The sequence below is a fragment of the Talaromyces amestolkiae genome (genome assembly GCF_001896365.1).
Source record: "Talaromyces amestolkiae strain CIB chromosome Unknown scaffold14.1, whole genome shotgun sequence".
Taxonomy (NCBI): domain Eukaryota; kingdom Fungi; phylum Ascomycota; class Eurotiomycetes; order Eurotiales; family Trichocomaceae; genus Talaromyces; species Talaromyces amestolkiae.
In genome coordinates this window covers 254,629-279,139 of record NW_024468050.1, presented here as the reverse complement: position 1 = coordinate 279,139, position 24,511 = coordinate 254,629, and the positions used below count along the sequence as shown (strand labels likewise).

At 48.3% G+C, this 24,511-nt stretch overlaps 8 protein-coding genes across 8 annotated transcripts; 4 read left to right on the top strand and 4 right to left on the bottom strand.

Moving 5' to 3' along the window:
• Positions 1-931: 931 nt before the first annotated feature.
• On the bottom strand, positions 932-2,350 carry BHQ10_007063 (uncharacterized protein; the record flags this gene model as incomplete). The annotated part of the gene is made up of 4 exons (XM_040879718.1): positions 932-976; positions 1,030-1,380; positions 1,447-2,111; positions 2,176-2,350. The coding sequence occupies 4 exons, from the start codon at positions 2,348-2,350 to the stop codon at positions 932-934; spliced, it is 1,236 nt and encodes a 411-aa protein (XP_040735567.1).
• Positions 2,351-2,853: 503 nt separating this feature from the next.
• BHQ10_007062 (uncharacterized protein) lies at positions 2,854-3,941 on the bottom strand (the record flags this gene model as incomplete). The annotated part of the gene is made up of 2 exons (XM_040879717.1): positions 2,854-3,551; positions 3,695-3,941. The coding sequence occupies 2 exons, from the start codon at positions 3,939-3,941 to the stop codon at positions 2,854-2,856; spliced, it is 945 nt and encodes a 314-aa protein (XP_040735566.1).
• A 1,499-nt stretch (positions 3,942-5,440) lies between these two features.
• BHQ10_007061 (uncharacterized protein) lies at positions 5,441-7,247 on the top strand (the record flags this gene model as incomplete). Its single annotated transcript, XM_040879716.1, has 5 exons — positions 5,441-6,349; positions 6,395-6,516; positions 6,562-6,860; positions 6,908-7,009; positions 7,060-7,247. 5 exons carry the CDS (start codon positions 5,441-5,443, stop codon positions 7,245-7,247), a joined length of 1,620 nt encoding a protein of 539 aa, XP_040735565.1.
• Positions 7,248-7,610: 363 nt separating this feature from the next.
• Positions 7,611-8,478, top strand: BHQ10_007060 (uncharacterized protein; the record flags this gene model as incomplete). Its single annotated transcript, XM_040879715.1, has 2 exons — positions 7,611-7,662; positions 7,715-8,478. 2 exons carry the CDS (start codon positions 7,611-7,613, stop codon positions 8,476-8,478), a joined length of 816 nt encoding a protein of 271 aa, XP_040735564.1.
• Positions 8,479-9,442: 964 nt separating this feature from the next.
• Positions 9,443-10,898, top strand: BHQ10_007059 (uncharacterized protein; the record flags this gene model as incomplete). The annotated part of the gene is made up of 2 exons (XM_040879713.1): positions 9,443-9,763; positions 9,816-10,898. The coding sequence occupies 2 exons, from the start codon at positions 9,443-9,445 to the stop codon at positions 10,896-10,898; spliced, it is 1,404 nt and encodes a 467-aa protein (XP_040735563.1).
• Positions 10,899-11,375: 477 nt separating this feature from the next.
• On the bottom strand, positions 11,376-12,152 carry BHQ10_007058 (uncharacterized protein; the record flags this gene model as incomplete). Its single annotated transcript, XM_040879712.1, has 1 exon — positions 11,376-12,152. One exon carries the CDS (start codon positions 12,150-12,152, stop codon positions 11,376-11,378), a length of 777 nt encoding a protein of 258 aa, XP_040735562.1.
• An 856-nt stretch (positions 12,153-13,008) lies between these two features.
• Positions 13,009-14,012, bottom strand: BHQ10_007057 (uncharacterized protein; the record flags this gene model as incomplete). Its single annotated transcript, XM_040879711.1, has 4 exons — positions 13,009-13,284; positions 13,332-13,605; positions 13,669-13,782; positions 13,834-14,012. The coding sequence occupies 4 exons, from the start codon at positions 14,010-14,012 to the stop codon at positions 13,009-13,011; spliced, it is 843 nt and encodes a 280-aa protein (XP_040735561.1).
• Positions 14,013-16,128: 2,116 nt separating this feature from the next.
• BHQ10_007056 (uncharacterized protein) lies at positions 16,129-24,327 on the top strand (the record flags this gene model as incomplete). Its single annotated transcript, XM_040879710.1, has 9 exons — positions 16,129-16,418; positions 16,478-17,243; positions 17,294-21,395; positions 21,452-21,601; positions 21,654-21,779; positions 22,681-22,768; positions 22,855-23,013; positions 23,077-23,386; positions 23,446-24,327. 9 exons carry the CDS (start codon positions 16,129-16,131, stop codon positions 24,325-24,327), a joined length of 6,873 nt encoding a protein of 2,290 aa, XP_040735560.1.
• Between the last annotated feature and the right edge of the window lie 184 nt (positions 24,328-24,511).

Genomic DNA, 24,511 nt, shown 5'->3' with positions numbered 1-24,511 from the left:
CACCATCTAAATCCATTCCAGAAAACAAATCTTCTCATCTGAATACTCCGCCATCTTTCTTGTCCACATCAAAGAACAAACGTATGTTATGAAAGTAGTGAGCTGCCTAAACAATCATAAGAACACGCCACATACACTCACAAGCATCACGGCAGAGGACCGCCAGAATATCCACAGCTCAGGAGCACCCGAGTTTCCGTCGTATTACTACATCATAGCCACCTGGAAAGGCAGGCACCTTCAGAACTAATTCAATTGGCGCTCCTTGGGACGGTTCGGTAAACATGGGGAGCCTGGGGTGCTTGGTAGGTATTTGCTTCGCTTAGAAACTACGCCTCGCCTCGCCGACCTTTTCAACACATTGTAGAATTTATCCAAGGAATAGTCCTTTTCTCAGGTGAACCGTCGAATAATGGGTCATGGACTGCCGATGATGATCAGTTGGCAAAAATGATAGAAGTCCTTGGTCCTTTCCCATTACCGCTTCCAAAACGTGGAAAACGAATTGCTGATTTTTCCAACGAAAGAGGTAATATATTCAAAAGTGATTTGACTTGGTTGAGTCGACTTTAAGCTTCTTGTTGGCCACAGGAGATCTCCTTCGTATTCAACAATTGAACCCACTCCAGAGAGGCTGATCAACGGCAACACGAAGCCGGTTCAGCCCAGTGATTTGACTGATGCAGACGTACCCATCTTAATAGACTCTGTAACGAAGACTCTATCGAATGACCCAGTTCGTCAAAGGTCAGCAGCTGTATTTCTTCAACATGGTCGGCTAAAAGTGTGTTGCGTGCAACTAGATCTTAACTATCAAGGGGCATGAAGTAACTCCTGAAGGACCAGGAGCTGTAGCCTTAATTGTCTTCAGACATCTATACAAACACGTCCTCCCAATACTGCACATGTGGCTATCGATTTTCGGACCCTCCTACTTCTGACTCCCCTTGTGCTGTATCTGTTGACTGTACCATTTCTATCGAAGGAACTGTTAGTTAAGATCCTCTGAAAGATGGCATATTAGCTTACACTTTCTGCCCCTGAGCCCGCAGACTTTACTCCGGTCATCTTAATATACCATGTAGGTGCAATCGGGGTCGTCATAACATGCGCCATTTCGTCAGAAACCTCGTTGTTCAATATAATGCTTCTAGGCAGAGACGGCTCGAGCACAGCTGGCCGCCCCAGGCCAACCATATCACATGCATTGCTCTTGATGGCTCGAGTCATTCCGTCTCTTGTTCGGAAGCCTCCGGTAACCATCAAGGGGACGGTAGGGAATTCGTGACGGATCGCGCTGGCGAATTCGAGGAAGAAGGCTTCGCGTGCATTGGTGCGTGATGATTTTTCTTTCTGGATTTGGGTGGATGCTTGCATCATCTGCACTAGAATTAGATGGGTTTCTGGCAAAGGACACACGAACATAAGGTGTGCGATTGGACCTACCTGAGGATCTTCATAAGAACCACCACTGATCTCAACAAAGTCTACCCCAGCCTCAACTATCGTCCTGAGCTGTACCACAAAATCCGATAGCGCCTCACGCGACTGGTGATCTGTAGAATTCAACTTGATACCCACGCAGAAATCTGCCGGGAGCGCTTTGCGAATAGCATCAACAATCTCAACCACAATCCTCGCCCGTCCCTCAGCTGAACCTCCATATCCATCAGTACGCTGATTCGTCTTTGACGACAAAAATTGCGCCAGAAGATACCCATGCGCAGCGTGGATCTCTACACCCTGAAATCCCGCTTTGAGCGCAAGCCTGCTGCAGTCGACAAACTGTTTCACCACTTGCTCTATATCCTCGAGAGTCATTTCGCGCGGCTTGCCGAATATGTATGAGCTTGCAAATCTAGCGACAAACCCAGAACCCAAATCCAATGGAATCGCGCTCGGAGCAATATTCTGTCCGCAAAGACCTCGAGATCCTGCCCCCAGCGGTGACTGGCGTCCTGGATGGTTTATTTGCATGACAGTTGGGGTCCCGCTTGAGGTACAGGACTCAGCCCAGATCTTCCATTTCTCCAAAATCTCTGCTTCTTGGGCAGGATTGATGGTAACGTCGCGCGCATCTCCTAAATACATGCTATCAACCTGGACGTTTCCTATGTTATAAGTATTAGCGGGAGCAGACCAGATCGTATGTAGTGGCAATCCCGCACAGCATACCAGTGAGAATCATGCCCCAACCACCTTCCCCCCATTCTCGGTAGATATTGTTGTGCTTTACGGTCGGAAGGCCACTGTTATCGGCCATGCATTCGGCCATTGCAGCCTTGACCAAGCGGTTTTTCAGAACAAGGCCGCATTTGAGCTTTAACGGTTGAGCGAGTGTCGAGTCCATTTTTGACGAGTTCTGTAAAATTGAATGTAAACGTAGGAAAGCCTGGATTAGCAGATATTTGTATTGTAATAAGACTGAAAAGTGTGGTTGTTGTACGTACCACTCGGGTAAGTTCCGTATACCATAACGGGATTCAACCGAGGCATGACTGTGGAGATCTTCACGACCCATCGAAGACGGCGATATGAATTTGCCCGAGTTGAACCTTTCGGAGCAACAATACCAAATAAAAAGCTCGGGTGTCGCTTCTCATTCTTTCTTCGCGCGATAATTGCTTGATGAGGTATGGTGAGGCACCGAACTAAAGACAGTATGGTTGGTTTTGGTCTCTCTTTTGCATTGCGGTTTAATTAGGAATTAACTTGTATTTCTCGCTTTCTACCTCTATGATACATGATTGAAAGGCGTCACTGCCTAACAAGACATTGACTGGTGAGGTCTGGAAGTATCTGAGTATTGGGATGGTTCCCTGCATGGTTGTCTTTTGATGTCAGACATGGCTCTCAAGCCTGGCTAGACTGCAATTTTGTGCCCGCAGAGGATTTCAGCTGCCGGTCATAGACAGCATTTAGTCCCTTATCTGCTGCAGCAGTCATGCTTCGCTGCATCCAATAGGGGAACGCACGAAGCAGCGAGATTACAAACATGTTTTCTGGTAGAATGATCTGACCACCTCTCTGAGTGAGGATCTGCTTGACCACAGCCTCAGCCACGACCTCGGGCTCCAGTATGGACTGTTTGAATTCCTCCTCAGAAGACGCGAACGACTCTATTAGGGGCGTACGCACCCAAGCAGGGTGGAAGATGCTGGTCTGTACTTTGGGCGCGTCGTACCAAAGACTCAGTTCCTGGCTGAGACCTTCGTGGAACGCGGGGGCACTAGCTTTCGAGCAACAATAGTCAATCCACCCTCCCAAGCCCACGAAGCTAACCACACTAGCAATAGTGACGATGTGCCCATGGTTGTTTCGGATCATGTCTGGCAGAAATTCCTGCACCATCAGGAAGTGTGAGATGGTGTTGACGTCGAAAACTTGCCGGATTCCAGCTTCGGACTTTTCGAGCATGGGACTGTTACTGCCTACGCCGGCGTTGTTGATGAGTACTGTTGGGTTGCCATGCTCGGCACGGATTTTGATTCCGGCGGCATGGATGCTTTCAGAGGATGTCACGTCTGCGCGGTAGAATGCTACGTTTTCGTCTGTTGCATGGTTAATACGTATCAATCAAAAAGAGTTTTCTTGGGAAGGTACTCGCCTTGAGTAAACGCTGGGTCCTGGATGTCGAGAACAATGACATGCACTTCTTTTTTAGCGAGTCTTGATGCAATTGCCTTGCCAATACCGCTGCATCCACCAGTGATGAGGACCAACTCATACTCGTTGTCCCAGCGTTTGGCCTTTGTCCAGTTGTCTAGGCTTAGACGGTTCAGGGCACGATTGACCCAGTAAGAAAATCCAAGAGCTGCTGACGCAATTGCTGTATTGCGTGTCAAGGGGTACTGAGCTAGCTGTGGCGCCCAAAGACGAGCTACCTCAGTGGACTTGAGAGCCCAGTTTTGAAGGGCAATCAAGGTTTGGTGAGTAGACATGTCGGTCTCAGGCAGTGGACGCAAGTTCCAAGTAAGGTCCAGGTTCAGTGAGTATTGAAGCCGGATTCTGTAGCTTGGTTGAAACGTGAGTGGATTCAGGTCTATGCTGGAATCGTGGTTGTGATGTGTGACGTGAGTCAAAATAGGAAAATAGTGAGAGAAAAAGAGAGAAAGAAGAAAGATTTTTAGGGCTGTCCCATCTGGGCAAGAATAAAGCCAACTTATTTAGGTCATGCACCGAAATCTTCACGGTCAAAGCCATTGAACTCTGTTTACATGTCCTCAAAGAATCAAGCTGTAGATAGGGCAGCTGTAATTTCGGATATTACCTTCAATTTCTAGCCTTGAGTACTATAGGAAAAACTTAGAATTGCTGTGCTATATTAATAAACATGCGATCGCAGCGGTTGGCAAATTTCTATGTCTGGAAAATTGCCGTTTTGGGACACGATTAGGGCTTGTACGACCTGAAGAATCTGCGCAACTCAACCACGCGGTTCACTTGACTGTGTAACCGGACTGTCAATTGTCACATGTATTAGTCCTTGCTGTATATGGCCTTTCAGCCTATGACATCCCATAAAGTACATGTATATATTAAGGTGATAGATACTACTATTTTAAGATCTGGAACAAGCGTCGATAAAGACAGCATCTTGGCTGCTGAACGGGTCTAGATATTAACACACAAGCCCTAAGTATTTACCATTGTCTTCAATCAAACAGAGGAATATACTCCACATTACCCACCGGAAATATTAAAGCGACCCAAGATCTGTTTATTCATCAACGCGAATCTTGAAACAGCGTCTTTCTAGTCGAGTCTTTGTCCGACTTCACTGTTGACTGTTTATAGCACGAAAATACGTCCAAACCAGCATCTGATTGGCTGGGAGTAAACGGAAGAAGCCGGAAATTAAATGCAAAACTAACACGATATACATTGCCCAATCAGAGCGAAGGTAATTTGATTACATTGCGATACGCGAGGGTTCCAATATAATGACGAGCGCATTTAGAACCAAGGAGAATACCACGTATTAGAACAAACAATCAATAGCATCCAGGGATTGATCGTATGACCTTTGCAAAGTACAAGCTCGGATCGATGAGCCTAGGTACTAGGTCCTAGGCCCAGCATGGGCCGCTAGTTGGTTAGTTTATTTAATCGATCCGTGCGACTGGAATCCGCCATGTTTTTTTTACTGCCAACCTTCCTTTTGCTTCCAACTTCCAACCTTAGTTGTCTGTTGTCTGTGGAGACGCTCAACTGTCAGTCGTACGAGTCTGAGATATTTCACTCTTTTAATATCCATCTATACACCCTACAGTGACCTGGATTGGATGGTACCTATGTTCATCCCTTTGGCGCCGCCATCCCCATAATAAACCCCCATGCACTTTTAGCCTGAAAATTCTCCAACATAGACAGGGATTGTGCAGCTACTAGCTGTGGACTCATATTGCTACCAACAATTTTTGCCTATTTTGCTATCGCCATGTCGTCCAAAGGAGAATTGGTAGCTGCCTTTGCCCTTGGTCTGGCTGTACACATTCTCTTCTTCAACCGGGGAGAACACCATCTCCATCCGCAGCGCTATCTCAACGCCTTTGGCGCCGCCATAATTGCAACGGTGGCTCTGCTCCATTTCCGCCACCACTTACCCCTTTTTGAGGTTCTACGTACAACGACGACTCTATCGGTTTCGTTTCTGGCTGGTTTATACTCCAGCCTGCTCGTCTATCGTCAGTTTCTTCATCCCTTGAATAAATTCCCCGGCCCATTCGGCACGCGCATCTCAGCGTTGTTTTTATCAGTCAAGTTTGCCAAAGCCGACAGTTCGCGCCAGTATCTGCAATTGCACAAGAAATATGGCGACTTTGTACGCACTGGCTCTTCGGATCTTTCAATCATTCACCCCAAGGGTGTTCAAGCCGTTTACGGCCCTGGTACGCCATGTACCAAAGGTGATGCTTACGATGCAACTCACCCCTTTGTGTCCCTACACAGTTTTCGCGATAGACAACTACACGACAATCGTCGTCGAGTCTGGAGCGCGGCGTTTGGCGATACTGCTCTGCGCGGTTACGAGAAGCGTATCCGCAAGTATCGCGATATGTTGGTAGCCACTTTTGCCCAGTCGGAAGGCAAACCAGTCAATGTCGTGCAATGGTTCAATAACTACTCGTTCGATATAGTCGGTGACTTGGCATTCGGTCAGTCCTTCGACATGCTGAAAAAGGATGAGTTGCATTGGTCTGTTCGGTTATTGGCCGAAGGCTTCGAGCCGTTGTCGTATGCTCTCCCGACATGGATATTTCGAATGGCGCAGGTCATTCCCGGTGCGACCAAAGATTGGTTTAGGTTTTTGGACTTTTGCCGTGAGCGGATCATCACTAGAATGAAGGTTAGTTTGCTAGCCTCCTCGACACGCGCAGAGCTGATTATGTAGAATACACCTGATATTCCGGATATCACATCCACGCTTTTGGCGCCTTTGGAGGGGAAGAATGTGTCCAAGGAAGATTTGAATCTGTTGGTTGGCGATTCTCAGCTTATGATGGCCGCTGGCGGGTAAGTTTACCACTTATGTTGGGAAGCTGGATGCTAATAACCCAGTGATACCACCGCAACGACCCTGTCTAGCATCATTTTCGAGCTCTGTCAGCACCCCGACCAGCTCGACCAACTGCGCAAAGAAGTAGCGCCCTACATGACTGACCCATCTGGTGACGTCCTAAACGAAAAGATTGTACATATCGACCGCCTCAACGGCGTGATTTATGAAGCCCTTCGACTTCATCCTCCTGTGCCAGGCATTATTCAACGCAAGACGCCCCCAGAGGGTATATGGATTGATGACGTCCATGTTCCAGGCAATATGTCTGTTTTCTGTCCTCAATATGCCATTGGACGAAGTACGTACTTTCGCAGGTGTTGAATAGCTTAAACTAATAACCAGTAGGTGAGGCAGTGTACGAGAAACCAGAAGAATTCATCCCCGAACGCTGGTACTCACGGCCCGAACTCGTCAAGGAGAAGAGCGCCTTTGCGCCGTTCCTAGTCGGTATGTCTTATTTCTCGCCCTCCCTTGACTCCGAAGACTAATTGTTCTAGGAACATATGGCTGTATTGGCCGTCCACTCGCCATGATGAACCTCCGAAGCACCGTTGCACGTCTTATCACCACGTTTGATATCAAGTTTGCCGACGGAGAGGACGGTAGTACCTTTGATGGCAAGTCGACAAATCACTTTTTGTGGGTTCCGGGAGATTTGTTCATTTCGTTTACCAAGCGTGGCTAGTGTACTGTAGTATCTTTTAATTCGTACTGTAATTTTATACGTCTGGATTCTTATGAGTGTACTTTGTAGAGCGTAGGCATGTGAAGAGATGAGTGCTAGTCCCGAACAAGACGCCAAGCCAGGGTCCAAGCTCCGTCGGCTCAGACAAAATCAAGCTTCGATCTCGTGGTCTCTCACCTCATCAATTCACAACAAGTCAAAAGAATAGCAATGGCTTCCAAAATATCATGGAGGGTAATGTCAGCCCGCGCGACTTCTCGTCGCAGCGCTGCAACGCTATCAGAGCAGTACCGCTGCTTCTCATGCTCCATACGTGCCAATCAACAAATACCGCCATCACAAAAATCAGACGCAGAGTCCCGAATGACGCATTTCGGGTTTGAGAATATTCCAGAAGCGGAGAAGGAGTCGAGAGGTGTGTTATTATGTATAACAAGGGACATTTGCAACCAACTGACGTTATATAGTTGGCGCCGTATTCAGTTCCGTTGCAAGCTCGTACGATACCATGAACGATCTCATGTCACTGGGTATCCACCGTCTGTGGAAAGATCATTTCGTGCGATCTTTGAACCCCGGTTCGCCCAAAGTCTCATCAACACAGTCCGAGAACGATGGCCAAAAAGGGTGGAATATTCTCGATATCGCCGGCGGCTCAGGCGACATTGCCTTTCGCATGCTGGATCACGCAACAAACATCAACAACGATAGAGACACTCGCGTCACAGTCTCTGACATTAACCCAGACATGTTAGCCGAAGGACGCAAACGAAGTCTGGATACGCCATACTACAATACGAAACGATTATCATTCATGGTCGCGAACGCAGAACATATGCCCCAAATCCCCTCCAACTCAATCGATCTCTACACCGTATCCTTCGGTATTCGAAACTTCACCGACAAACAGGCCGCTCTTAACGAAGCCTTCCGCGTTCTCAAACCTGGCGGCGTCTTTGCATGCATGGAATTCAGCAAAGTGCAGGACTTTTCTCTTTTTAACGAAGTCTACAAACGATGGAGTTTCAGCGCCATCCCGCTTATTGGGCAGCTTGTGGCGGGGGACAGGGCGAGTTATCAGTATCTGGTCGAGAGTATTGAGAAGTTTCCGAGCCAGGAGGAGTTCAGGGTCATGATTGCCAAGGCTGGGTTTGTGATCCCGGGCCGGGGGTACGAGAATCTGTCGTTTGGGATTGCGGCGATCCATAAGGGGGTGAAGCCTCTACAATAATGTCTGTCTCACTACGTAGTGCGGAGTATAGCAATAGATAGAGTGTATCATATGTACAGTATTTTTTCAGTGGTATCCAGTATGGGTAGGGTTAGGGTTATGAGAGTGCGGGGCTGTACACCGGGGACGGAAATTGGCCGCTTCGCCCGGCACATGCAAGTCATATCTCGTACATACATTGGCCTAGCACTGGCGATTTCACTAGCAACTAGCATTAGTTACATCTGTCAACCTGATACAATGTACAGCTATGTAGTATTTACAGACCGGAGAATCCCGAGCGGCCCGCACTCTATTTCTGGGCATGCCACTCTCCTCACTGAGGAAGAACAGCGGGCGATGTCGTGATCGCAACGCCCGTTTTGAGTGGTACGAACGCGGCCTATCCAAGGAACTGCGCGTATTAAGGGGAACGCCCATCGTGCTGTCGATGATGTCGTAGAACACTACTCTGTATGGAGAAGTTACCGTTAACGCCAGTCGAGATCTCAATCGATCTGTCGACTAGAATAACTAAAAGGAGAAGTGGCTGCCTGGCTGAGCTCGAGTGTAGCTGTCATCCAATCCCGCGGCAGCCTGACATGGGAACGAAAAAAAGGATAAGATATCTCCGATTTCTTTCTGATTTATAACCCTCCACTACTCCAACCCCTCTACGTACTCGGTTTTTTTTTTTCATACACCTTTACGCTTAGCCTAACAGCATTCATGCGTGTTTACTGAAGATCACGTACTTTCTGCGTCCTGCGTACAATTGATTCCCCGATCGATCAATCAGTATGCGTCGGAATGCTTCTTATCGCGGGGGTATGCTAACGAGCCCCTCCTGATTGATTATCAGACTGTCTATACATATCGGCCCTTCGGACTTTTCGTTCTTCTTCTCTTTTGTTTCTTCTTCATCTGAATCCGTCTCGTGATACCCTATACATACCCTGAACGCAAGTCCGAGCACTAAAACAACATGTCTCTCCCCTACACCCACGCTGCCGGCCACGGGGATGCTCTTTCCACAGCCCTCCATGTCATAACCACTGAACGTGACGCTCTCACCCACCTCGAGTACCTCTACCGCACCAATGACCTGGCCGCAAAGAATCTTTCGCGCGCAGTCTCGCAACTCGTTCACACAATCCACCGGGGCGGGAAGCTGGTGGTCTGTGGAGTAGGCAAGAGCGGCAAGATTGGCCGCAAGTTAGAGGCGACGATGAACAGCGTTGGCATTCACAGTGTTTTTTTGCATCCTACCGAGGCGCTGCATGGCGATTTGGGCGTTATTCGATCTGTTCGTTCCTCCTACTCCCTGTTAGAAAGAAAAGAAATGCTGATCGTGGCAGATTGACACACTCCTCCTAATCTCCTTCTCTGGCCGCACGGCAGAGTTGCTTTTAATGCTGCCTCATATCCCACCCACCGTGCCCCTAATAGCAATAACAGCACACACTCACCCTTCTACCTGTCCCCTCCTCTCCTTCAACAGCCCCGACATGACCATCCTCCTTCCCGCACCTCTACACATCGACGAAGAAGCCTCCTTCGGCCTATCAGCACCCACAAGCTCGACGACCGTCGCACTCGCGCTCGGTGACGCGCTGGCTCTCGCAACAGCTCAAAGGCTGCATAACTCGCCAGGCCTGGGTCCTGCAGAGGTGTTCAAGGGGTATCATCCCGGCGGCGCCATAGGAGCCGCAGCCGCGACTGCGGCGGCCATCAATTCGGCGATTTCGACCCCATCGACGTCGATGACCACGTCGCCCAGCCTTGTATCACTAGAAGACGCGGGTATGAAGCTTTCTCTCGACGATACTACCAGCAGCAGCGGCAAAGCCGATGACGGCGATGGCGGTGATGGTGGGTCGATCTGCACATCCGACCATTTCGTGGCTGCAGACTGCATCCCCACCGTTACACCAAGTCGGCATCCATCAGCCAATCCCACCTCAAACGACAACGAAGAAATCCGCATCCTCGACATCCTTCTATCCGCAATACAAAACCCGTCCTCAAAATCATGGGTGAAACTATCACCGACACAAATCATTCCGCCGCGCTTACTCCGCTCGTGTACCAGCACACACAAAGTCGACTCCTTGGTAACCGATCTGCAGTCTCAAGGGTCATGCGTATCGATCGACGCTAGCAAATGGATGAGTATCCGCGCTTCGACCAGCATCTCGCACACAAAAGAGGTGTTGGAGGAGACGATGGGGATAAGTGATATGATGCTCTCATCCCCCTCTCCTCAACACGACAAGAACAGTAGCAATGACGAGAATGGAGAAAAGAAGCATTTAGTCATCAGCGTCGTGGATGATGCCGATCCAACACGTATACTAGGCTTCGTCGCGGGTGAAGATATCCATCCTTCCCTCTTCTCTCCCTCTATCTTTCCCGACTCGAATCCCGAGAAAACGACATGATATGACTCGTGTCTACCCATTAGTTTCATTCACATATACCAGCTGAAAATGAGTCATGATAGCATCGGTGGATTTACGTTTGATTTGAATTGCATCTCGTTGAAAATACTTTTTTTTTTATCCAACTACAGGTTGGATATATATGCCTACATTGTAGGGATACGTATATAGATAGTTTATTTGTCTCACATGAACAATACTTTGGCGTTGCAGAGCAACTGCCTCCACTCTGCTCTCGTTTCTCTTCGTTATCTACGTAGATCTTGTGGCAGGAAAGGTCGTGTAACGTAGTACATGTTTGTCGTACGGTTAAAATACTCTATAAACAAACAACATGATCACATGAAGAATGTATCGTCAATTAATCAACATCATCATTCATGAAAACAGGATGTACAAGAATCCTTCGGAGTAAGAATAACAATCTCATTCTTCGGGGCTCTGCCACCATCATGGCAGCCCGGGTGCCGTCCCGTATTAAAACACAATAAAAAACGTGCCCAGTAAAATTCCGACCAGAAATGTGCCACTCATGAATATGAAGGTCGCCCCAGAGCTAGATGCCTGGGCAGATGGACTGGACCCTTTTGTCTCCGCGCCACTAACTGTGCCGACGAATTTTGAGCCATCGTGTGCAGTGGCAGTGGCAGTGGTAGATGTTGCGATAGCACCACCCGAGCGATGAGGAGAGGATGCTTGGACAATTGGTATGCTGGCTTTGATGGTAGTCGAACCAGTTGACTCGGTCTCATGAGGCAGTTCGTGAGAAGCTTGTTTCGGCGTAGTCGTTGTAGTCGATACGGTTTTAATAGTATCTGGGGCGGACTCCACTGCACTTGGTGCCGGAGTAGAAAGGATTACGACAGGGTCAGAGGCGGTAGTAGTCACAGGTGCTTCGATCGCATGTTGAGGATGAGCGGGCGGCGCAGGAGTGCAAAAGTTATTGGATGTTCCACAAACGTAGCCAATTTGACAGCAACCGCCTAGTGGGCAGCTGGGGCCCCCTTTGCATGATTCATCGCAAACAGGAATACCACGAGAATGGGTGGATGCGGCGCCACTTGGGCAACAGCCGACATGATCGGGGCATAAGGTCTGAGTAGCCGCCGGACAGTGACCAAATTGTGGTCGTTTACCAGAGCCTTCCCGACGTGCAAGAGCCGTCACAGGAGCAATTGCAAGCATCTGTTCTGCTTGGACGGCGAGGACGAAGATCGAAAGAGCAACACAGAAGCGGATGAGAGGAGAAGCCATGATGCCTTGGATTGAAGTTCACACAGAAGATGAAGCTGGAACACTGTCTAAGTCTAGGGGGAACCTGACAGGTATATTCTGACGACTATTGAGACCAGGTAAAGGATTTGAGATGCAAAATTGAGTATATACGAAGTATACAGTCGATGAGTTCGAGTGAAGTGAAGAGGAGAGGAGAAGAGAAGAGAAAGAGGAAGAGGAAGAGAAGAAGAAGCAGAAGCAGAAGAGAAAAGGGGGGTACACTGAAGGAAGGAGCGCGGCTGCCTCTTTCCATATCGGGGGGGATGCGGAGGTCCTGCTATGGTCGCCCATTGTGTTCCTCGGAACAAAAGACACTCGATCTACAGTGGAAAGCAGTACATTGAAAATAGACACGACGTGGCCGATCGTGACTTCCTTGATTTTCACCTATATTGCCTGACTTTGGATCGATGTCTAATGCTCCGACAGTAAATCAAAATTCATCAAGATTCCAGCAAGCAATGCGAGCAAGGCAATCCTTTCTCTGAATGTGGCGGTATGCAATTCTCCCAGGCGGTCAACAAATAGAGGGTATTCGACATAAAGGAGAAAAAAAAGGCAATGCAAATGTAAATAGCACGGGGAATCAAAGTATGTACAGACGGAAAACGTTTCATGCGCTCAAGGAAGGCTCCGCTGAAGCAGGCATGCCACTGCCGACGCGAGCCCATGAGCAACCCCAATGACCCCCAATCGTCCATGGGAGAGAGAGCACACCGAATGATGACTCTTCCACTCAAGTGGGGAAGGGGCGCTCACATCTATAAATGTCTAACAGTATGGTCTAAGGGCATGCACAAGCTTAATGTGGTATCTCAGGTATGAAAGGATGAGACTAGACTGCAGTCTTTTCTTGGCCTTTCCCTTTATCAACCGAGGTCGTGCTACCGGAACCGTCATCCTCATAAAGACGGTGTTGCTCGATATAGCGAATCACAGGAATGGGGATCAAGTAGCGAACGCTCATCTCACGCCTCAAAAACAGACGGATCTTGGTGCTGCTTACGTCGTTTTGGATGAGTTGTTGGATGACGTGTATATTGTCGCGCCAGGGTTGTAATGCGGCCAAAGCTTCATCGATATCAGTGCCGCTTCGTTCGACGATGAAAGCCTGGTTTCCGTTAGTATCGTATAGACAGCATAGCTGACAAAACTTACACCGTAGCGACCTAAGATATGGTCCAAATCTTTATCGCTCCAGACTCCGGGCGTTGACATGGTGTGGATCAAATCAGCGCCAGCTAGAAGCGCTACTCGAACTTGTTTTCGGGTACCGTCGCCGCAATCGACACCCTGCCGCACCACATTTATTTCGTGGTCGATGTGATCAAGGACAACGGCAGTTGGCTGATATTCCTTGTGCAATGCCTCCCAGGGATCAATCATTAACCAATCGGAGGATTCATCGACAGCGAGTTGACACATGGCGAGACTATAAAGTATCAGTACTCCGCCCATCACTGTATCATATTTGTTCCCATATCGTCAGACATACCGATGCTCTGCATTGGCCAAACCTGCTTTCCTATATGCGTCTGACACGGGTGAGAGGTATCCTCCTAGTAGCTCGAAGTTTGTACTGAATTTCGCATAATCTGCGGCCATCTCTCTGTATCAGGTCAGCATAGGCTCATAACATACAATAATAGACATGACATACTGCATTCGAAGATGTAGATAGGTTGGAGGACTGAAACTTCCAGCTGCGACTAATACCAAAGGTGTCTTGCTTGGATCGTCCATCACTCGCTTCAGACGATGTACGGGGAACTCATATGTATCGAGGCTGCCAACGTAGGGAGCCAGTTCCTGGCTGTTCGTAGAGGACGGAGTCGCCATGACTCTAACTATATAATAAGATGAAGCGTATTTCTAGGTCTTGATATTGTTGGTGATTGTTGCTTGCTCGTCAGCAATAGCCGTAAGTGAACCGTTGCCGGTGGCGATCGGAGATAGAGTGGCTATCGCGATGACGCCAACGATAGAAATTTTCACGAATGCGACCGCGGTGTGCAGGAGAGCGGTGCCCTGTCAACCACAATGGAGACGAACTAACTATCGGTCGGATATCCTTAAGTTGATATATTGTAAGAACTGAGGAACGTAGAGTCCGGGGTCGACAAAGTTGGTAAAATCTCGGCAGAGAGACCGACCGTTGTCGGATGCGGCGGCGGGGTCGCGGGATGCTTTTTGGTAGGCAGATATGCACTATCGTTGGATGAATGGCTGGGAGTTTTCTGCTGGATCTTTTGCAGTGGTTTATTTGGAGAGGAAAGCACGCAATCGGGATATGGGAGTAGGGAAAATTCAAAACAAGAACAGAGGAGAATGACTCAAAGATGGTTTAGAGTTGTGGGTTAATAAGCAGAGATTATACACAGTCTAGGCGGAGTTTCCGCCGTGTCGGACGTCAACGGTGTCTCAAAAGGGAAGCACTATGGCGTATATATTGTATAATCCGCGGAACATCTCTGGATATACTTTACTTGGATTTCTTGTCATCCTAATGAATGCTTTTTGTTGCCTTGAGACTTATGACAGTATGACCATGCTGTTGGTCACCCAGGTGAGACTGCCTGAGAGTACAGGCACCCCGCCGGAAACGGATGGTCGACAGCTAGGGACGAGGACCTTCAATAGCAGTATGTTCGTGATATATTAATGCTGCTACGAGACAAGCTATTATTGTTTGATCTAACTGAACAAGGTCCTTTGAGAGCTGCCGTAGAGTAACGTTAGATAGGTAGATACGTAGTTGATCAATGCTTAGGACTCAGAGAGAGATTGTGTCAGCGATAAGCTCCTCCGCATGTGATTTGGAATGGCAGGCATCGTGGACCAATGCTTCCATATACCAACTGTTCACCAAGAACGAACTTATTTCTTCTTAAAGAAGATCCCACGGGAATAAAAAGAGATTACTTGCAGGGTTATATATCAGTCGGTTGGCCTGCCAATCGGTTGGTGGCAGAACCAAGTGTTGCACTTCGGCAGTCTGACGCTCTCCGGACAAACCTCCAAGCATTTGGCAGCCCGACCACCACCACCACAACCACCATTCCTCATTCCTCCTCTTGCCAACATCCATCCAACACAACCAACCATCGCTGTCTCGTCTCAGCACTATCCGATGCGCCCTGATAATCACCGTATTCGATCCGTCTCGTAACTGACAGTATATATACACCATCGGTCGCCGAGTTTCCATTCCTGCAACGTCACTCGACGACAGCTCGCTAACCGCCATCCTCCTCATCGACATTCTACCGAACGTTCGTCGCTCTGCCTGTTCTTCCACCGACCCGCTCTCAAGAGCTGCGGATGGCGGGTTAACAGCGGTCACGACGAGCATTTCGACCAAGCTCTCAGCTACTTATGGCCAGACGAACGACTGTTGCCGATTACCAGGACTCTCGTGAGCCACATCCTCTGTCGTCCTTCTCCGCATTTTCCGCTCCGCCATCATCTGCGGGATCTATACAATCCATTCCGGCTGGTCCAACCTTAAGGTGCGTGGGTTTGTCTTTGCTGCATTGTTCCGTCGTGTCGTGCTTTTGTGACTGTCGATTTATTTGATTATGGCTCGGGGTTTCCCTGAACGTCACCGCCAGAGCTCTGGTTCTCCGGACTAGTTGGAGTTCAGACGACAATCTCCGGCCAGGTTCATGCTTTCTGGAGCGTACCTCTCCTAGACCCTTCATTGGTGATTGCTCGGGCACCTCACTTTGTTTGATAGCTAACATCATTCTTCTCCCCCATTCATCTTTTAAATTTCCCAAAAAAACCCTGGTTGACACCGCTGGATATTGGCGCACATCCATCCACCTGTCATTATCGCTTGTCTGACTACTTCTTGGGTTATATTTTTTCTCAAATTCACCTTGTTATCCCACTTTCTCCCTTATTCATTCCATCAGTGCTTTTCTCTTACGCAACATCGTCTAACGTCGCTCCGATGCCTCCCAGAACTCGCTCCGCTGCACGCGCTGAGAACGCTTTGAACAGCGCCGATACCACAGGGATACCACCAACTGGGAGCCCTGCTTCTAGGAAGCGTAAAGCGACTACACGTCGTGGCCAAGCACAGGACGAACCTGAGCTCCCCTCACATCCTAGCTCACCGCCGAGGAAGATAAAGAGACGGCGTACAGCAGTTGCCACTTCGAGCACAGGTCCTGCTCCCCCATCTACTGCTCCTAGATCTCGTCAGCTCTCCCGTAATCGTCCCGCCATGTCACAACCTGGGTGAGTATTTTTTTGTTGACCTTTAGACTTTTATAATATTCTAATCTTTCTGCTTCTAGTCCTTCATCACAACCCTCAGATGAAACCTCTAGAGTACGAGCCTCCTCTTCCAATTCCAGAAGGAAAGCAGGGCGAAGCGGTAAATCAACTCGTCGAGAAAAAGACACCCTCCCCACTGGAACAGAAAACCATACCAGTCAATCGCCACAACGTCGATCAAAGAAACGTTCGCCCAAACACAGCCCAGATGTGCCAATGAAGGATGCTGATAGCCAAGCAAGCGAGGCAGATCCTTCAAAGGAGGACGATGACGACCAATCTTCGCAGCCGAGTGAGAGTAACGATGACAATCATACAACTGGATTGATGGATGACGATGATGGCGACCCATTCCGTACCGCATTATTCGGATCTCGCACACCGTTAGGCCTGCAAAATACCCTTCGCGCCCTTACGGGCATGATGACTAGCATGTCTTCACGACTACGGGAGATTTTAGGCCAGTTAAGAATGAAAGAAGATCCATCTATACAGTTGATCGCTTTGCAAGAACTGTCTGATCTCCTGCTCGTTTCCAACGAAGACAACCTCTCCGGTCAATTTTCTCCAGATTCATTTGTCAAGGAACTGGTCAAACTTATGCAACCAAGTGAGACTGGCGAGGAAAATCCCGAGATTATGCTTTTGGCTTGTAGATGTCTTGCCAATATGATGGAGGCCCTTCGAGGATCTGTAACGAATGTTGTCTATGGTGGAGCAGTTCCTGTTCTTTGCCAAAAACTACTCGATATTCAGTTCATTGATTTGGCGGAGCAAGCATTGAGCGTACGTGCGATCCCTTGTCCAAAATATAAGTTCTTACTAACTAGATCTAGACACTAGCAAAAATATCCGAGGATTTCCCAGCATCTATCGTTCGTGAAGGTGGCCTTACTGCTTGCTTGACTTATCTAGATTTCTTTCCAACGAGCACTCAACGCACAGCCGTAACCACGGCGGCGAACTGCTGTCGAAGCCTCCCCGGTGATTCATTTCCAGTAATTCGGGATGTAATGCCAACGCTGTTGAATGTTCTATCAAGCAACGACCAGCGGGTAGTCGAACAAGCTTGTCTTTGCGTGTCGCGAATTGTCGAGAGTTTCCGAAACAAGCCCGAAAAGCTCGAAGAGCTTATTGAACCGGCCATGCTAAAGGCGATCCTTCGACTTCTTGTACCTGGAACGACAAACTTGATTGGGCCACATATTCACACCCAGTTTTTGCGAGTCCTCGGTATTGTTGCACAAGCTAGTCCTCGCTTATCTGTCGAACTCCTTCGGATGGACGTTGTGGGCACTCTTTACCAGATACTTACCGGAGTCTCCGCACCACGCGAGGACGACGAAGCGGGTGTCAAGGTTGATAATGTTGTGATCATGCAAGCATTGGTACATCGTCCCCGTGAACAAGTCTTTGAGACCCTCGGCGTAATATGCGAGTTGCTCCCAGGGATTCAGAATCTGCAGGGGCCTCTGTCCCGCTTTGACAACGCCTTGACTATCAACTTACAATCTCGATTTGCTCCTACACGTTCCTCGTCCAAGTTGAAGGAGTCGGCAGAGAAGAGACGTGCATTGCTTACGGACTGTAAACCCGAGTTAAAGCGATTTGCAACGGTTCTCTTGCCGACTCTAACCGACGCTTATGCCAGTACGGTTAACTTGGGCGTTCGGCAGAAGGTCCTACTAGCACAGCTCAAGATTTTACAAGAAATAGATGCAGATGTACTGCGAGAAGCTCTTCGAACAGTCCCTTATGCATCTTTTCTAGCGGCAATTCTCTCGCAGCAAGATCATCCATTATTAGTGTCGTATGCTCTGCAATGTGCCGAACTACTCTTCGAACGACTACCCGATATCTATCGTTATCAGTTCCATCGAGAAGGTGTAATTGCTGAAATTGCCGACTTAGCTGCAAAGCAATTATCCACCGAGAAAATATCATCCGATGTCAAGCCCCTAGGCGAAGCCACTGTCCCAATCCACGCCTCAGAACAACCCGATTCCCAAGCCACCAGCGAGGATCCAAACGCCTCGCGTGATGACAGTGACGATGAAGACAACGATGACGAGGATGACGAGGATGACGAAGAAGACCAAGATGATGACGACGATAATGAAGATGACGATGATGATGAAGATCAGGATCGTGATGGCGACGATGCTTCAGAATCAGAGAGTTCGGAATCTTTCAACGCTCCTCGACTAGTCAATCAGAGTATGGATGATGTGATGCAGGACCATGTTATTACTACTGCCCGAGCTTTCGTCCACCTATATGAGCAAGCGGAAAGCACGGACACAATGGCGGATAAAGCAAGCAAGATCCTGAAAGATTTGCAGACTTTGGCCTCTAAAATCAAATCTACTCAAGAAGCTGGTTGGGGCGCGGATTACACTCCCGTGTTTGAGACGCTGGCGTCTTATTTCAACGGGGACGCCATTGACAGCATCACCAGCGCTGAACTTCTTAGATCTGGTATTATTGATGTACTAGTAGAAAACTTTACTTCACCTGACGTGACGCCCAGGGCTCGTGTCAGTTTTCTCAAGGCATTTATGGGTACCATGGTGTCCCAGGAGGCTTCACAGGCGTCGCCGTTCAGCAAGTTGATTCACAAACTCCACGATCTTCTCAGCAGGACTGAACACTTTGAAGTGATCACTGTCGGCCACAACTCTCTTGAAATCACAAGGAGCAATGCAACCTATATGCTTGGCAAACAAGTTCGTCTCAGGTTGGTTGCTGATGAGGGATCAGATATTCCCAGGCCATACAAGAATATTATGGTCTCAATCCATGCAATTGCCACCTTCAAGTCGCTTGATGATTTTCTACGACCTCGGATCAGTCTGTCTGAGCGCCCTAGACCGTCGCGTAATCTCGACTTTCTTTCACAGCTTGCCAATGCGGATCGATTACGTGAGTCGCCTCATGCCAGTCAGAGTTCAGGTGAGAATGACCCACCTTCCAACAGCCATCGGGGCCTTCCCAAAGAAGTTCTATCGGCGCTACGTGGTGAGCTTGATGGACGAGATCGTCGGCATGGGACTCATCGATCCAGCAGGACTCAGCCATCTAATCAAGCTGGTGAGGAAGCAAGTGACGACCGCCCATTGGAGTGCGCCGACGAGAAACAGTTGAGTGACGAAGACGATGAAGAAGATGCAGGTGATGATCAGGACGAGGAGTTGAACACTATTGTGGATGATTTAGATGAAGAACTTTCGGATGCTCCTGGTCCAGAACCCACCGCCGTCAACATGGAGATTGCGTCTACTGGAAAGGTCACCGCACGCAAGGAGGATGGTACCCGTGTTGCTACTCCGTCTCAATCACAGGCCCTCGGTCAGGGCTCTTCCTCCGGGCCAAACTCCGATTTACCTGCCATGGGCAACGATTCCTTGGCGATGGCAGGTCGCCCTTTTTCTTCATATGCTGCTGCTGTAGCGGCGGTGCCACAAGATTGGCACATTCAATTCAGTATCGATGGGGAACCAATCACGAACGATACGACAGTCTACCGGGCTATTCACCATAGTCGAGCACATAATGAGGATGGCGGTCGAAATGTCTGGACTTCAGAGCATACAGTGCAATTCAAACGAATGCCCGGTCCCCCACCGCCAGAAGCATCTTCTCTTTCTTCTACGTCCCGCAATGCAGATGCTACAGATGAACAGACCGGCCTTCCCATGTCCCTGAGCAAGGAACATACTACTGGTTCTATTTTGCAGCTATTGCGAGCCCTACATGAGATGAACGCACACCTTGACGACCTTCGTGCTGAAAACGAGGAACTTGTAGCCGTCAAAGCAGAGCCAGTGGCACAATTCATCAATAACAAATTGACTGCTAAATTGAATCGACAATTAGAGGAGCCGTTGATTGTAGCTAGCAGCTGCTTACCTAACTGGAGTGAGGATCTTGCTCGCGAGTTCCCATTCTTGTTCCCTTTTGAAACGCGTCATCTCTTCCTTCAATCAACAGCCTTTGGCTACTCCCGATCGATGATGCGCTGGCAAAATTCACAACCTGAAGACAGCCGGCGTGACATTCGCCGTGATGACCGTCCGTTTCTCGGTCGTCTTCAGCGACAAAAGGTGCGAATATCTCGATCTCGGATTCTCGATTCAGCAATGAAAGTGATGGAGCTATACGGCTCGTCTGCAAGCATCCTTGAGGTTGAGTATTTCGAAGAAGTTGGCACTGGTTTGGGTCCGACCTTAGAGTTCTATTCCACGGTCTCTAAAGAGTTTTCGAAGAAGAAGCTCAAGATCTGGCGGGAGAATGAATCTGCGGACAAGAACGAATATGCATTTGGGAAGCACGGTTTGTTCCCAGCGCCTATGAGTGAGCAACAAGCCGAATCGGATCTTGGCAACAAGCAGCTTCTACTTTTCAAATCACTTGGCAAATTCGTAGCACGATCCATGCTCGATTCTCGCATCATTGACATCAACTTCAATCCTACTTTTTTCCGCGTGGGTACTCCTGGCTTTGTTCCCTCTTTGGGCGCCGTCAAGACAGTGGATGAGGATCTCGCAAACTCTTTGCAACTTGTCAAACGATTCGCCGACGCCAAGTTCGAAATAGAGGAAGATTATGGCCTTACCTCTGACCAAAAAATGATGGCCCTTGAAGAATTAGAGATTGATGGTGTGCGAGTTGAAGATCTGGGCTTAGACTTTACACTTCCAGGCTACCCCGCCATTGAGTTGATGAAAGATGGTTCCAACACGAGTGTACAAACCAGTAATATCGACATATACCTAGAACGTGTCATCGACTTCACATTAGGCGAGGGTGTGGAACGACAAATTGAGGCATTCCGTTCTGGTTTCTCGCAAGTTTTTGCCTACGCGGCATTGCGATCTTTCACCCCGAATGAGCTGGTGATGCTGTTTGGACGAATCGAAGAAGACTGGTCTATGGAGAGTAAGTCATCCAACCTTTTTTTGTAGTGAAGGCTATCGCTAATATCTTTTCTTTAGCACTGATGGATTCCATCAAAGCGGACCACGGCTTCAACATGGATAGCAAGAGCGTACGAAACCTGTTACAGACAATGAGTGAACTGGACGCTCAACAGCGGCGAGACTTTTTGCAATTTGTTACTGGTAGTCCCAAGCTTCCAATTGGAGGTGAGTTACATGTCATTCGCTCTGAGTGGTTACAGAACTAACGACATAACAGGCTTCAAGAGTCTCACCCCTATGTTCACAGTGGTGTGCCGTCCCAGCGAACCGCCCTATACACCAGACGATTATTTGCCCAGTGTGATGACCTGCGTCAACTATCTCAAACTCCCCGACTATAGCAGTCTAGAAGTACTCCGCGAACGCCTCCTTATAGCCACTAAGGAGGGACAAGGAGCATTTCATCTTTCATAACGAAATCAATGATGCCTATTTTCACGCATATGTCCCGGTTTCTCCCCTCTTCCTACCATTTATCTCATATTGCCCAGCTATTAGTCTTTGTGCTTTATCCAAGTTTCGTTTATCATATTCTGATCACTTTCAAGGGCTGGCATATCTCATATTTTCACCTTTACAAACCACATACCCCTTCAGAATGGAATGACATGTTGCATGGCGGCATTACTTAACGGCAGTTAATCTACATTTTCTTGAACTTTTTTTCTTGTTACTCGTTTCTTGACTTTCTGATACGTATTTGCAAGTGCTGTGCAGAGTTATAAGGGTTGCATGGATTTTTTTCTTGCTCGTTAACGGATTGATGAATGTGTATGAATTTCTAGATAGTAATTGAATCGGGCTTTCTCTTTCCAACAATTGAGCGCAAATCGTAAATCGATCAGATATATGGATGGAAAAACTCTCTGTGTTCCCCACTTACTCTATGATTCCACTCCCCCAAGTCCATTTTTTTTTAGCATCTGATTAAAATTGTCTTCCTCACTTGATAATGTCCATGTAAATATGTACGATGGTTGGAATACGTCTAGCGTGCGGGGAGACATCACGCAATCTCGGCCTGCCATCACAAATTGCATGGACATATGGTCTTCAAGGTCTTGATTTCTAATGGAGGTCATAACATCAATTTTCTGATATTAATGGCACAGCCTTCAGAAGTACTGTCTGTGTAGAGTATGACGATCAAATCCGTGGCCATTATCGGGGCTGGTGCTTCAGGTATACAAGAACCCAGACTCCATCCAGAATCAACACGGAACTGATATACGTACCAATTGTAGGCGCCGCGACAGCAGCAGCTTTCGCTGCCGAGCAATACTTTGAGACAATCCGGGTCTTTGAACGGAAGGGAAGTGCGGGAGGGACGTGGTTTGTAAACCCTGACAGCTCTGAACTCAAAACTGCCGAGCATCGAAAGACGTGCTAAAAATGATTTGAACTTTTTGAAAATACAGGATATACGACGCAGACCCAAGTCCAGCCGCGAGTCCACAACCCGGCAAACTACCACCAGATATTGATCCTCCCTTGAGAATACCGGATGCTTTACCGCGTACGACGGGGCCTTCTTCACAAGAACGATGGGATAAGACTCCTATATACGATGAGTTGACGTGGGTTTGGAATGGTTTACTGCCATTAAGCATCAAACATCCCAACTAATATTCTGTTGATAGAACAAACGTCCCCGCAATAGCAATGTCCCTCTCTGAAATCCCCTTCCCCTATGGCCCTTTCGTGCCGCATCACGTGCCAAAACAGTACATCGAGAATTACTTTACGCATTTCAAACTAGATCGGTATCTAGAGCTCAATACAACGGTGGAAGACGTCTCTCGTCTCCCATCAAGAAGCGGTCCAGAGAAGGGTCATGAGCGATGGAGTTTGACACTGAGAAAATATGATGCCGTAGAGCATGTGGATCATTGGTGGAAAGAAGAGTTTGATGCGGTTATCTTTGCGAATGGGCATTATAGTGTTCCTTACGTACGTAACCTACTATTCAATGATCAAGTAGACAGCTAACCATGTAATGCCATTCGCAGGTCCCAGCCGTCAAAGGTCTAGAAGGATATATCAAAGCCTTCCCGGGTCGAGTGGTCCACTCCAAATCATATCGCTCAGCACAACACTATCACAACAAGAGAATTCTTGTCATTGGAAACTCTGCATCAGGGCACGATGTCACTGCTGGGGTCGTCAAAACCGCTCATTTACCGGTCTATCAATCCCGGCGCACGTCTTCACGCTGGGATGGGAATGAGCCTCCGGAGGGTATAGAATGGAAACCCATAATCAGCGAGTATCTCCCAACAGGAGAGATTGTCTTTGAAGATGGCAGTATCATTGATGATATCGACCAAGTAATTTACTGCACAGGATACAAAGCATCATTCCCATTCTGGAACGCCAAAGCCAATGGGGCACCACTTTACGACTACAAGCGCGACCATGTAGTAGGAAACTATTTACATATTTTTTTCACGGATTTCCCAACCATCGGTATAGTCGGTATTCCACGAACACTCACATTCAGAAGTTTCAATTACCAAGCCATAGCTCTCGCTCGAGTCTTCTCAGGTCGAAACGCGCACCCATTACCATCCGTCGTGGAACAACGAGAATGGCTCAGCAGACGATTGGAACTTGTCACGAGGCAACACCGTAAATTTCATGATATACCGTGGGATGAAGGGGAGACGCTAAATTATTTCCGTGAGCTGTATGAGCTTGCTGGGCTGCCGAGGATTGAAGGTTTGGGCCAGGTTCCGCCGGTGTTGGATGGTGAGACGAGGTGGGCGATTGAGAATGTGAGGAAATATCCTGTTCCAGGGGATGAGCGGTTGAAGGAAAGCGGTGGTAATGAAGAGAATGGGTGGACTCTTGTAGAAAGAGGGCAGTGGCGAGATAGTCTTCATTTCATTTAGTATCAATTCTCCAAAGATGGGGGTGTTGATCGTTGATAGAGAGTACCGAGCTCACCAATCTACTCTTCCTAATTTGGCAAAGTCCCAATGTGTAGGTGGCTAAGGCCACATTAACGAATATTGCTCTTGCACTTGGGAAATAAGAGGAACACAATCCTGCCACACAGCTCATGACACTACACTT